Source organism: Ornithorhynchus anatinus, chromosome 21, assembly GCF_004115215.2.
Source record: "Ornithorhynchus anatinus isolate Pmale09 chromosome 21, mOrnAna1.pri.v4, whole genome shotgun sequence".
NCBI lineage: Eukaryota > Metazoa > Chordata > Mammalia > Monotremata > Ornithorhynchidae > Ornithorhynchus > Ornithorhynchus anatinus.
In genome coordinates, this window is record NC_041748.1 from 16,158,164 (window position 1) to 16,172,051 (window position 13,888).

The following is a 13,888-nucleotide window of genomic DNA, read 5'->3' on the forward strand; positions in this document are numbered from 1 at the left end:
AGTGTCCTCCTCTGTAAAATGGGGGGCGGATAAGATCTCTGTCCTTCCTTCCTTCCTCTTAAACCGTGAGCCTGGAGTGGGACAGGGACTGTGCCCAATCGGGTTATCCCCATACCCTAGCACTGAGCACAACGCTCGGCAGACAGTAGGCACAGATGATCACACTCATTAGAATGACATTGAGACAGCAAGCAAATCAACCAAAGCAAGTGTATGTTAGGACGAGAGAAAATGAAAACATGACACTTCATACTGGACGGTTCAGACCAGGGGCCATTTTATAACGTCGGAGGGAGAGGGGGCTTGCGGAAACAGCATGGAACTAAGAATCCACACATGTGAAGTTGGCATCCAAGCTCCGTCACTGACCTGCTGGGTGACTTAAGCATTTAGCACAGTGCTCTGCCCATAGTAAGTGCTCAATAAATACCACTAACTGAGTTTGGGCAAGTCGCTTAGTGTTTCTGGGCCTCACAGTTTCATCGTCTGTAAAATGGGGCTAAGATCCCCGCGTTCTCTCTCCTCTCTTAGTCCCGTGAGGGGCGGAACCAAGTCTGATCTGATTATCTCGTATCTGTGCAGAGCACAGTGTTTGGCATGCAATGGACACTAGCTTTTCTCCACCCCTCGCAGACAAACTGCAACAATGACTTACTGGGGAATTTTCAAGCATCCAAATCCCTCTGCTTCCCAGGTTTCATTAGGATTTTTCTCCCAAGGAGAAAGATGAGAATGAGAAGCAGTGTGAAGTCTACTGGACAGAGTCCAGATCTGGGGGTCGGGGGATCTGGGTTTGAATCCTGGCTCTGCCTGGCTGCTGCATGATTTGGGGCCAGTCACTTCAATTCTGGGCCTATTTCCTCATCTGTAAAATAGGGACTCAATCAATCACCCATGGCATTTATTGAAGGCTTACTGTTTTTCAAAGTAACGAAGAAGCAGCGTGGCACAGTGGATAAAACACAGGCCTGGAAGTCAGAAGGTCATGGGTTCTAATCCCTATTCCACCAATTGTCTGCTGGGTGACCATAGAGAAGTCAAGTGCCTCAGTTCCTTTAACTGTAAAATGGGGACTGAGGCTGTGATCCCCACATGGGACAGGGACTGTGTCCAATTTGATGTGCCTGGGTCCACCTCAGCGCTCAGCACAATGCCTGGCACATAGTAAGCGCTTAACTATTATATTATTAATGAAGGACTTTAGTAAGTGCTTAGGAGGATCCAAGAGGATTAGTTGGCATATTCTGTGCCCACAAGGGGCTTCCAGTCTATAGAGAGGGGCAAACAATCCAATACCTGTTTTCTTTCCTCTTAGTCTGTGAATGCCAAGTATTCATTCATGCAGTTGTATTTACTGAGCGCTTCCGCCTGTACTACGCGCTCGGGAGAGTACCACAATAAACAGATACATTCCCTGCTCACAACGAGTTTAGGTATCTGAGGTGAAAACAAGCAAATCAAGTTGGACCCAGTCCCCGTCTCACGTGTGGCTCACGGTCTCAATCCCCATTTTACAGTTAAGGCCGGGAGGAAGGGAAGTGACTTACCTAAGGTCACTTAACACATAACAGATACCTCCCCTGCTTATGTTGCATCAACGCCAGAGTTTAGTACAGGCCCTGGCTCATGCTAAACGTTTAAATACCTCACAGCTACTACCTCTAGACGTCTTTTCGGTCAATGTTGTAAACGAGAACGGCACAGGAGATGACTAGGCAGATCTCTTTCTCTCTCCTTAAAACCCCAATCTCTCCGCCAAACTTCCCCTCCTCTCGGGCCGGGGGTTCCTCATTCACTCGCTCGTATTTATTGAGCGCTCACTATGTGCGCAGCACCGTGCTGAGCGCTTGGAAAGTGCCAGTGGGCAGTAAAGAGAGACAACCCCTGCCCACACCGAGCTTAGAGTCTCGAAGTACCATCACATCTTTCGGTCGGTCGGCTGCACCCCTCGGGTTTGTCGGTCGTCTTTCACCACCCGGGTGGGCTGGAAACGAATGGATAATCGACCCCCCAGGACCAGCCCGATCCCCACCATGGGCGTCCCGGGCCTGAGAGGGGCCCGCTGGCTGCCACCCAAACTCCCGGCCTCCCCTGCGGCCCCGACTCCTGCCATTACCCAGACGCCTCCGGGGCTCCTGGGGGCAGGGCCCTGTCAGGGGGGCCGGAAGAGAAGGGGACGGTCCCCGAGGGAGGGGTCGGGGACCCCCCGACTCTGTGAGGGGGCGAGGAGGTGTCGGAGGCCGCCCCCCGCCCTGCCAGGCCCTGCCAGGCCCTGCCAGGCCCTGCCAGGCCCCGCCAGGCCCGTCCCGCCCTTGGCCCTCCTCACCCGGCGGCCGGGCCCGGCTCCGTTCAGCAGCGGGGTGTTCTCCCCGTGCGGCTCGGCGTCCTCCTGGTCGCGGCCGGACCACGACACCTTCTTGGAGACGTTGGCCATGCCCGGGCAGGGGCGAGGGCGGCCTGGGAGGGAGCCGGCGCCTGCATATGTTTGCCCACGTGACCCGCCGCCGCGAAGGGCGGGGCCCGCGGTGGGCCGCGGGGCATGCTGGGGATTGTAGTTCGCCCCCTCAGCCGCCGCTTCACTAATAATAATACCATAGTATTCATAATGATGGTATTTGTGAAGCGCTGACTGTGTCCCCAGCACCGTTCTCGGCGCTGGGGGAGATACAAGGTCATCAGGTTGTCCCACGTGGGGCTTCACAGTCTTCATCCCCATTTTACAGATGAAGGAACTGAGACCCAGAGAATAATAATAATAATGATAATAATAACGATGATGGTATTTGTTAAGCGCTTACTGTGTCCCGAGCACCGTTCTCAGCGCTGGGGGAGATACAAGGTCATCAGGTTGTCCCACGTGGATATCACAGTCTGCATCCCCACTTTACAGATGAGGGAACTCAGGCCCAGAGAAACAAAGTGACTTGCCCAAAGTCACACAGCTGATAAGTGGCAGAGCCAGGATTAGAACCCATGACCTCTGACTCCCAAGTCCGGGCTCTTGCCACTAAGCCACGCTCTTTCGCGCCTGGCTGAGTTTTTGAATTCATTCATTCAGTCATATTTATCGAGCGTTTAGCGGATGCAGAGCACTGTTCAAACTTCCCTGTTTGGCTAATCGGCATTCTCCAAGGAAGGGATCCGAGGCATGATTTTCAGTCTGATAGTCACAAGCTCTCAGAGGCCTCGCTGGGCCTCAGTTTCCCCTTCTGTAAATGGGAATAGGATTACTGCTAGGATTCTCCTTGAGGCCAGGGATCGTCTCAACCTACTCCGTTGTATTATACTCTCCCAACCGAAGTACAGTACTCTGCACAGAGTGAACACTCAATAAATACCATATTATTATTATTGATTGGTTGATTGAATGACTTAGGCTAGTTCACCTAATTCAAAGTGTGAATGACAGTTGGTGTTTGGCTCTCTGAGTGGTGCAGAAATCCTAATATTGCTCAGCAGTGCTACTGACACCTTCCTTACCAGCTTTAGGGTGGCCACTGAGCCTTGGCAGATACAGAGGCAACCAGACGAAACTGATGTCTTGTGAGTTCATTCATTCATTCACTCACACAATTGTATTTATTGAGCACTTACTATGTTCAAAGCAGCACTGTACTAAGCGTTTGGGAGAGTGCAACATAACAATAATGTTGTTATAAACACATGCCTTGCCCACAAGAAGCTTACAGCCTAGTGAGGGACACAGACAGCACAGTGTAATGATTGTTGACCAGAAGGATAGTGGCCTATTGGAAAGAGCCCGGGTTTGGGAGTCAGAGGACCTGGGTTCTAATCTCGGCTCTGCCACTTGTCTGCTGTATATGACTTTGGGTGAACCACTACACTTCACAGTTACTCAGTTCCCTCATCTGCAAAATGAGGAATCAATACCTGTTCTCCCTTCTACTTAGAATGCGAGCCCCATGTGGGACCTGATGATCTTGTGTCTACCCCAGTGCTTAGTACATGCTTGGCACATAGTAAACACTTAACAGATACCATAATTATTCATTATTATTAATAACCAGAGCATTATGGGGGAAATCCATCCAAACCTAGGATGTGTCATTACTCTCCCCGTTTGCTCCACAGCCATTGAGTTCGGCTACCACAGACTCGCTGGAGGAACTGAGGTAGAAGGAGGCCGTGCCCTGAAAACCAGCACGCCTGACATCAGTCAATCCATCAGTCAAAGGTTATTTATTAATCACTTTCCTTATGTGGAGCACTGTACTAAGCCCTAATACAACAGAGCTGGTAGACACATGCCCACAAGGACCTTACAACGTAGAGGGGGAGGCAAACCATAATAGAAATAAATAATTGACAGATATGGAACGCCTTCCCTCCTCATATCTGACAATCATTCTCCACTCCTTTATTCACTCAATCGTATTTGTAGAACGAATGAAAGAAGAGAGAGAAATCAAAGCCTTATTGAAGGCACATCTCCTCCACGAGGCCTTTCCAGACTAAGCCCTCCTTTTTTCTTCTCCCACTCCCTTCTGGGTGGCCCTGACTTGCTCCCCTTATTTATCCCCGCTCCCAGCCCCACAGCACTTATGTACATGTCTGTAATTTATTTATTTGTATTAACATCTCTCTCCCCCCTCTAAATTGTAAGCTCCTTGGGGGCAGGGAACGTATCTGCTTATTGTTATATTGTACTCCCCCTAAGTGCTACATACAGTGCTCTGCACCCAGTAAACGCTCAATAAATACGACTGGCTGACTGACCCCCCTCATTCACAGCATGAAGATGACATCTATGGGGCAGACCCTGTGAAAACCAGCCTGTCACAGCACAATAGAATCAGGCGATTAGCCAACCCACCGGCCCAAAGACAAGCAACTCCCCGCTCAGGGCCTTTGGAGTGAAGTGAGACCTAGTGGGTCATGACAAGGACTTGCCACTTCTCCCAGAAGCTGGGGGATAATAATAAATAGGGGAAGAACCCAAAAAGAGGAAAACATTGGTCAGGCAGACGAAGGGCACGGCGGCCAGGGACTTACTGACAGGTTTAAGGAAGAAGCCGGCCTTCCCAACCTCCACAACCCTCAGGCTTCCCAAACGAGGTGGTTAGGGCTTTAGGAAAAGTGAAGATATTGTGAGCCTTCCGAATCAGAGATGTGTGGATTGGAATCCTCTTATTCCCGTGACAACAGCAGGAGAGGCAGCATGGCTTAGCGCAAAGAGCCCAGGCCTGGGAATCAGAAGAACCTGGGTTCTAAGTCCGGCTCAGCAAATTGTCTCCTGTGTGGCCTCGGGAAAATCACTTCGCTACCCTGGGCCTCATTTCCTTCACCGGTAAAATGGGGATTAAGACTGTGAGCCCCATGTGGGACAGGGACTGTGTCCAAACGGATCAGCTTGTATCTACCCCCTGCTTAGAAGACTGTTTGGCACATAGGAAGGGTTTTAACAAATACCATTAAAAGAAAAAAATCCAGCAAGTTATAACAGCAAACATATGCTACAAGGTGATAATGAAGTTTTCTATTGGGAATAACTAATGAGCCACAGGGTGGAGGCCTCAGGGCCAGGAACCCATGCAAGGAATCGATTGTGGTGCTAATGGATTTTTTTTTAATGGTATCTGTTAAGCCCTTACTCTGTGCCAGGCACGATACTAAGCGCTGTGGTAGATTCAAGCTAATCAGATTGGGCCCAATCCATGTCCCACATGGGACTCTCAGTTTTCATCCCTATTTTACAGATGAGGGAACCGAGGCCCAGAGAAGTGAAGTGACTTTCAGGGTCACACAGCAGACCAATGGCAGAGCTGGCGTGAGAACCCAGGTCCTCTGACGTCCAGGCCTGGGCTCTTTCCACTAGGTCATGCTGTTTTTTAAGATATTCCTATGGACCCCCTTAGGATTTATTTTAATAGCATTTGCTAAGTGATGGTATTTGTTAAGCGCTTACTATGTGCCAGGCACAGTGCTAAACTCTGGGGTGGATACAAGTAAATCAGATTGGACACAGTCCCTGTCTCTCGTGGGGTTCTCAGTCTCAGTCCCCACTTTACAGAGGAGGTAACTGAGGCACAGAGAAGTGAAGGGACTTGCCCAAGATCACACAGCAAGCAATTGGCAGAGCTGGGATTAGAACCCAGGTCCTCTGACTCCCAAGTCCTTGATCCTTCCACTGGGCCAAGCAGCTTCCTAACTTGCAACCTTCTCATCTGGAGTCTGAAGCTCTACTGTAGAGAAGCCGCATGGCTCAGTGGAAAGAGCCCGGGCTAGGGAGTCAGAGGCTGTGGGTTCTAATCCCTACTCTGCCACTTGTCAGCTGTGTGACTTTGGGCAGGTCACCTCACTTCTCTCGGTCTCAGTTCCCTCATCTGTAAAATGGGGATTAAGACTGTGAGCCCCACGTGGGACAACCTGATTACTGTGTATCCCCCCCAGCACTTAGAGCAGTGCTTGGCACATAGTAAGTGCTCAACAAATGCCATCATTATTATTATCATTGTTGTTATTACTGTTGCACGATGAGGCATGGGTAGACCAGACTATAAACCTGCCGCATTGAGTCAGATGAATGATCCCTCCAGCTCAGTATTCTAGTGACAGCAAAGGATGCTGAAAAGAATAGATGTCCTCTGCCATTCAGTCCCTCCATTAGAATTGTTCATACCCCTAATTTATTCCTCTAATAGCCCGGGGACCTCTCAGCCACGAATATATCCAACCGATATTTTCTGCCTGAGAAGAACCGTGCACTTTCGTTCTGATTGCATAAAATATTTATTAAGGCACTCAATAAGTACCATTGATTGATTGATCGATTATTAGTACAGTTATTAGAGCAAGCAGGATAAACAGGTTAATCGGAGATTCAAATTTAATCAGTGGTAGGCTCTCGATAAATGCCATTACTATAATGGGGCCTAGCACAGATCATAGAAGGGAAAGAAGAATGATCAAAAGTGTTCATCGCGTTGATCACATGCCTTGTTCTCACTCTGACTCACGGTCAAGTGATGTATCTGGAGAGCAGAATGGGACATCTATTAAGTCCCCACCAGGACCAGAACGATAATAGGGTGGCCGCCGACGGCCCTAGTGGCTACTAATAATTACAATGATCATTGTGATATTTGTTAAATGCTTGTCCTGTGCCAAGCACTGTACTGAGCGCCGGGGAAGATACCAGATGATCAGTTCGGGCAGAGTTACCATCCCATGCGGGGCTCGCAGCCTAAGGGGTAGGGAGAGCAGGTACTGAGCCCTCATTTTAGAAGTAGCGTGGCTTAGTGGACAGATCACGTCCCTGGGAGTCAGGAGGAGCTGAGTTCTAGTTCCGGCTCATCCATTTGGCCACTGGGTGACCTTGGGCAAGCCGCTTAACTTCTCTGGACCTCAGTAACCTCATCTGAAAAATGGGGATTAAGCTTGTGAGTGCCATGTGGGACGTGGACCTTGTCCAACCTCATTCACTTGTATCTATCTCAGCGCTCAGAGCAGTGTCTGGCACATAGAAAGCGCTGAACAAATACGATTTGAAAAGATGAGGAAAGTGAGGCCCAAAGAAGCTGTGACAATAAGTTTGGTATTTAAGCACTTCCGGTGTGGCGAGCATTGTACTAATTGCTGTGGTAGATACTAATTATAATAATAGTAATAGTATTTGTTAAGCGCTAACTATATGGCAATCACTGTTCTTAGCACTGGGGTAGATACAGGGTAATCAGACTTGGGGCTCACAGACTGAATCCCCATTTTACAGATGAGGTAACTGAGCCACAGAGAAATGAAGTGACTTGCCCAAAGTCACACAACTGATAAGTGGCAGAGCCAAGATTAGAACCCACGTCCTCGGACTCCCAAGCCCGGGCTCTTGCCACAATGCCCCGCTGTTTCTCTTAGATAAAAATTATCACTTCCCACCTGGGAGAACAGGTATTAAATCCCCATTCTGCAGATGAGGGAACTGAGGCACAGAGAAGTGAAAGTGACATGCCCTAGGTCACACAGCAGATAAGTGATAGAACTAGGAGTAGAATTCAGGTCTTCTAACTCCTAAGCCTGGGCTCTTTCTACTAGGCCACACTTCCCTTCTGCCAGATGAGGAACCATGTTTTATCAAGCCTGCAGCATAACGGGGGTGACATCACATAAGCCATTCTGTGGGAGTGTCCACTGTGTCTGTTGTATTGTACTTTCCCATGTGCTTAGTACAATGCTCTGCACAGAATAAGTGCTCCATAAATACAACTAACTGACTGACTGACATGCATGAATGTTGTAAGAAGCAGGGCAGCCTAATGGAGAGAGCCCGGGCCTGTGAGTCAGAAGACCTGAGTTCTAATCCCGGCCCCACCTACTCATCCGCTGTATGACCTGGGTCAAATGGCTTCACTTCTCTGGACCTCAGTTTCCTCATCTGGAAAATGGGGGTTAAGACTGTGAACCCCACATGGGCCAGGGACAGTGTCCAACCTGAATAGTTTGCATCTACCACAGCGCTTAGTTCAGTTCCTGGTACATAGTAAGTGCTTAACAAATACCATGAAAACAATTATAGAGCGCGTAGAAGTAATGGGAAGCTGGCTAGCATTTGGATGAGGCGGGCCACTGGACCTAGCTAGGACAGAAGCCTAGAAGCAGCATGGCCTAATGGATAGAGCACGGGCCTAGGAGTCAAAGGTCATGGGTTCTAATCCTGGCTCTGCCACATATCTGCTGTGTGAGCTTGAGCTAGTCTCTTTACTTCTCTGGGCCTCAGTTCCCACATCTGTAAATGGGGATTAAGACTGTGAACCCCATGGGGAATAGGGCCTGTGTCCGACCTAACATGTATCTACCCCAGTGCTTAGAACAGTGCTTGGCACATAGTAAGCGCTTAACAAGCACTATTATTATTTTTTAATATTACAGTGCCTGGTGCACAGTGAGCGCTTAGCAAATACCACAATTATTAAGGGCTGGGGCTGGATCAGGAGACCCAGCAAAGTGTTCCCTTGGGCTGCAGTCAGGGCCTGGGATTGGCTGGGGGTGGTGGCCCAAGGCGGCCTGATCGGGTCACGGGCACTGCTCCAGGCAGGTGCAGTTGATCCTCCGCACGAATCCGCCCAGGGTCAGAGCGTCAGCCGGGGTCAGGATGGGGTGTGGCGGGATCCCCCGGCCCATGGCCACGCTCGAGACCTCCCCGGGGGCCAGTGCCCGGTCCCACAGAGAAAAGCCGGCCAAGCTCCCCACGAAAGCCTCAGCCGGGGCCGACTGGCCCCCGCCCCGCTCCTGCCCCAGCCCCAGGGACCCGCCAGGGGGGATCTCGTAGCCCTCCTGGAACCTGGAGCCCGTGGCCACGAGCCTCCTGTCCACGTAGAACCAGTACCTGCCCTGCTGGGAGGCCCAGATGAGGCACATGTGGTGCCACCGGTCATCCAGAAGCGGCCCCACCGGCAGGTCCCGGGACACCGGCTCCCCGATCACCAAGCGGACAGAGCCGGGGCCCAGCCCATCTGCCCCGCGGACCACCAGCTCCCCAGTGTTGTCTTCGGTGGCGTAGGAGAGGAGAGTGCCCAGGCGGGCGGACGGTGTGCGGATCCAGCCGCAGACGGACAGTTCCCGCAGCCCGGCCGGGAAGCCCGGCCCGAAGGTGACCACGTTCTCGGGCGAAGAGTTGGGGAAAACCAGCACGGGCCCCACGTTGCACACTGGAGGTGGAGGGAGGAAGAGTTGTGGGGTTAATGTCTGTCCCCCTCCCTCTAGACCGTTAGCTCGTTGTGGGCAGGGAATGGGTCAGTTTATTGCTGTATTGTACTCTCCCGAGCACTTAGTACAGTTCTCAATAAATAGGATTGAATGAATATTATAATATAACGAGAGAGAGAGGAGAGAGAAATTGACTATTTCCGGCACCCCTGAATTACATATACTTTTTTGAGGTGTGAGATGGCTCGTGGTCCATTTCCTAAAGTATGGAGCATGGAGCTATTTTTACCCCTTAAAATCACCATTCTTAAGTGAATCTCCAGCACCCTGGCCCCAGGACTTAGCTTTCTCATCCTGAGCTTAGGGATGAAGAGGAAGCTGGGCCATTTTCCAGAGGGAGCGGGTTAAGCTTCAAGGAAGCAGCGGAGCCTAGTGGATAGAGAGCGGGCTTGAGAGCCAGAAGGACCTGGGTTCTAATCCCAGCTCCACCACATGTCTGCTGTGTGACCTGGGACAAATCACTTCACTTCTCTGGGCCTTGGTTACCTCATCTGCAAAATGGAGAATGAGACCGTGCACCCCGTGGATTCTGTCCAACCCGATTAGCTTGTATCTACCCCAGCGCCTGGTACAGTGCCTGGCACATAGTAAGCACTTAATAAATATCATTAAAAAAAACCCAGGAAGAAGTAGGTCAGGAGGTTGTCCCTGGGGCCTTTCCTGAATGGAAACTCCCAATGAGAAGGGGATGAGCAAGGCCGGGAGGTGGGTGCACTCAGCTCAGGGGGTGATAGCCATCTCCAATCACCCTTGTCCCGAGGAAAAGTGGAACCCCGGATTCTAGGGAACGTTTCTGGGGTCCCTCTTTTCACCAGGTCATCCCACTAGACTGAAAGTTCATTGTGGGCAGCGGATGTGTCTGCTCATTGTTATACTGTACTCTCCCAAGCTTTTAGTACAATGCTCTGCACGCAGTAAGCACTCAATAAACACAACTGAATGAACGATTGAATGAATGAATCCTAGGAAACGAAGAGAAGGAGTATACTCACTCGATCCTGGCTTCTGGGGACGTGGCGGGAGCTGCCGCTCCCTTAGTGGGCTGTCATTCTCCTCAGCCGCCCCGGCTATACGGGGTCTGTCAGCGGCCCGCTCTGGCTCCTTCTCCGCTTTTGGTGACCAGGAATCCTGGAGGATGTCCTTGGCGTCGGCTGGGGAGCCGGGTTGGCGTCTGCTTGGCCGATGCTTCTTCCCATTCCCGGGAGCCGTCTGCCCCTTCGTGGGACGTGGCGGGTACCTCTTGCGGTGGTGGTCCTGGGGTCCGGCCTGCTTTTCTGGTGAAGCCTGGTCCCCAACCTCGGTGGCGGGGAGGGGAGCCCAAGAGAGGATGCCACCCGGCTTGCCTCTCTGCACCTGCTCCTCAAGGGCTTCCAGCCTGGCCTCTTGCCCTTGCATACTGGCCCGGAATTCCCGCAGTTTCCTCTTCACCTCATTCCCGCTGGCCCGTAGGGCTCTGATGTCTCTCGCCAGGATCCCCGTGAGATTGGACCAGGTGGTCCTCTGCTCCTCCCTTTCTTTCTCTTGCTGCTCCCCCTGCCTGCCCCTTTCTTCCAGGGAGGCTTCCAGGGCTAACAGTTTCAAGCCCATCCCCTTGGTCCTCTTCTCCATCTTTCTCTTCCAGTTTTCCAGGCCCTTCCGATCGGCCTGGGCCGCCATTTGGGTCTCCCTGAGAGTGGAGGCGATGGCGAGGTGTCCGTCGGTCAGGTTCTGGAAGCGGGAGTCGACGTTGTAGGAGACGTTGTAGTTGGCCGCGATCCTCTGGAGGTGGGTCAGGGTCGCCTCCCGGAAACGCCGGAACTGCAAACAAGAGATGCGGGGGTCTTGGTCTCCCTGGGCTCTGCCTCTCACCTGGTTCCTGGTCTCCAAAAGCCCTCTGGGGAAAGAGCCCTTCTTGCTTGAGACCCCCGCGTCACACAGAAACTCCTCACCATCGGCATTAAAGCACTGTTATCTTGCCTTCTCCTACCTCAGCTCGCTGCTCTCCTACAACCCAGCCCATACACTCTGTTCCTCAATGCCAACCTACTCACTGTGCCTTGATCGCATCTATCTCACTGCCGACCTCTCGCCCACATCCTGCCTCTGGTCGGAACTCTCTCCCTCTTCAAATCCGACAGACATCCCTCCTCAAATCCCTTTCAAAGCCTTCTTGAAGGCCCATCTCCTCCAAGAGGCCTTCCCTGACTCAGCCCTCTTTTCCTTTTCTCCCACTCCCTTCTGCGTCGCCCTGACTTGCCCCTTTTATTCATCCCCCCGTCCCAGCCCCACAGCTCTTATGCACATATCCAAACTTTTTAAATTTATATTAATGTCTGTCTCCCCCTCTAGACTGTAAACTCACTGTGGGTAGGGAATGTGCCTATTATATTGTTAGATTGTACTCTCCCAAGTGCATTTCGGGACACTTCAGCCCTGTCTGGAAATTCTCCACTAGATTGTAACTCCCCGAGGGCAGGGATCGTGCCTACCAACTCTATCGCACCACACTTTCCCAAGCGCTTAGTCCAGGGCTCTGCACACAGTAAGCGTTCAATAAGTACGACTGCTTTATTGAGACATTCATTCAATCCTATTTATTGAGTGCTTACTGTGTGCAGAGCACTGTATTAAGTGTTTGGGAGAGCCCCATGTGGGACCTGATCATCCTGTTTCTACCTCAGTGATTAGTTCAGTGCTTGGCACATAGTAAGTGCTTAACAAGAAAACAATAATAAGGGACAACAGCATGGCATGGTGGATAGAACACAGGCCTGGGAGTCAGGAGGTCATGGGTTCTAATCCCTGCTCCACTATTTGTCTGCTTTTTGACCTTGGGCTTAGAATAGTGCGTGGCACATAGTCATAGTAAGGGCTTAACAAACACCATCATTATTATTTTCTGTGCCTCAATTACCTCACTTGTAAAATGGGGATTGAAACTGTGAACCCCATATGGGACAGGGACTGTGTCAAACCTGATTTGCTTGTATACACCCCAGGGTTTAGTTCAGTGCCTGGCACAGAGTAAGAGCTTATCAGATACCATAATAATAATTATAATAATGTTCTACTCTTCCTCCTTCCCCTTCCCTCAGCACTCTTATTTATATATATATTATTTATTACCCTATTTATTTTGTTAATGGGGTGTATATCTCCATGATACTATTTATCTTGATGATGTTGTCCTGTTTTGTTCTCTTTTGCTTTGCTGTCTGTCTCACCCGTTTAGACTGTGAGCCTGTTATTGGGCAGGGATTCTCTCTAACTGTTGCCCAGTTGTACAGTCCAAGCGCTTAGTACAGTGCTCTGCATATAGTAAGTGCTCAATAAATGCTATTGAATGAATGAATGAATATTATTATTATTAATAGGTAAGTATATACTATCCCTGCCCTCAAGGAGTGGACAATATCGATGAATTCTACAGTACTCTCCCAAGCGCTTCAAACAGGGCTTTGCACTAAGTAGGTGCTGAATAAAGCCTATTAATTGATAAATCCGTTTGCAATTTCAGAGTTTATCTCAAAGTTTGGAAGAAATCACTGTCCCAAAGAAAGGGTCTGCTCACCTGTTCCTCTAGTCTTCGCAGTCTCTCGAGAAATGGTGGTTTCCTCAGCTCCCCAGTTGCCACTGGCTGACTCTGGGGGCAGAGAGGAAGCAGAAGCAGAATAAGGCCTGCAGGGATTAAAGTGGAGCCCCAGCACATTCTGAAAAGGGGAGCTGGATTTCAGGGGACCGTTCAGTAGCCTTTGAAGGAGAGCAAAAGTGAAGAGGGCTGAGAAGTGGTCTGTTTTGCACATCTCGCCTCGCGTCCCCACCTCCTCAAGCTTGGCCTGTTTTTCTCTGTCTCCATCCCACATCCTGTCTGGAGGTTTTTGTCTTTTTCTCCATGGTTTATCCCGGACAGATGAGATCTGCAGGCTCCACGGACATTCCTTGGAGGCTGGTTTTAAACCGCAATCAAGTTCTTTCCTGGAGAAGCAGCATGGCTTAGGAGAAGGAGGCCAGGCTTGGGAGTCAGAGGATCTGGGTTCTAATCCTGAATCCGCCACTTGTCTGCTGCCTGATCTTGGGCAGGTCATTTCACCTCTCTGTGCCTCAGTTACCCCACCTGAAAAATGGGGATTAAGACTGTGAGCCCCATTTGGGACAGGGACTCTGTCCAATCTGACTACCTTGTATCTAC

The 13,888-nt window shown here is 50.7% G+C and overlaps 2 protein-coding genes across 4 annotated transcripts in view; both read right to left on the reverse strand.

Annotated features, from left to right (window-relative positions):
- CLCN7 (chloride voltage-gated channel 7) overlaps nucleotides 1-2,488 on the reverse strand; it is a 39,529-nt gene extending 37,041 nt beyond the window's left edge. For 2 of the 3 annotated variants that reach the window (XM_029048964.2, XM_029048963.2), the window contains exon 1: nucleotides 2,327-2,488. In XM_029048964.2, coding sequence (XP_028904797.1) covers nucleotides 2,327-2,434 — 108 coding nt within the window. In that variant the 5' untranslated portion in view covers nucleotides 2,435-2,488. Of the gene's footprint in view, nucleotides 1-1,916; nucleotides 2,204-2,326 lie in introns of those variants that run through there. The other variant, XM_029048965.2, reaches the window with a different exon arrangement.
- Nucleotides 2,489-8,897: 6,409 nt separating this feature from the next.
- PTX4 (pentraxin 4) lies at nucleotides 8,898-13,593 on the reverse strand. Its single transcript, XM_029049598.1, has 4 exons — nucleotides 13,561-13,593; nucleotides 13,271-13,342; nucleotides 10,713-11,517; nucleotides 8,898-9,662 (listed from the first exon to the last, which is right to left on the reverse strand). The coding sequence occupies exons 1-4, from the start codon at nucleotides 13,591-13,593 to the stop codon at nucleotides 9,028-9,030; spliced, it is 1,545 nt and encodes a 514-aa protein (XP_028905431.1). The 3' UTR covers nucleotides 8,898-9,027.
- Nucleotides 13,594-13,888: the final 295 nt, after the last annotated feature.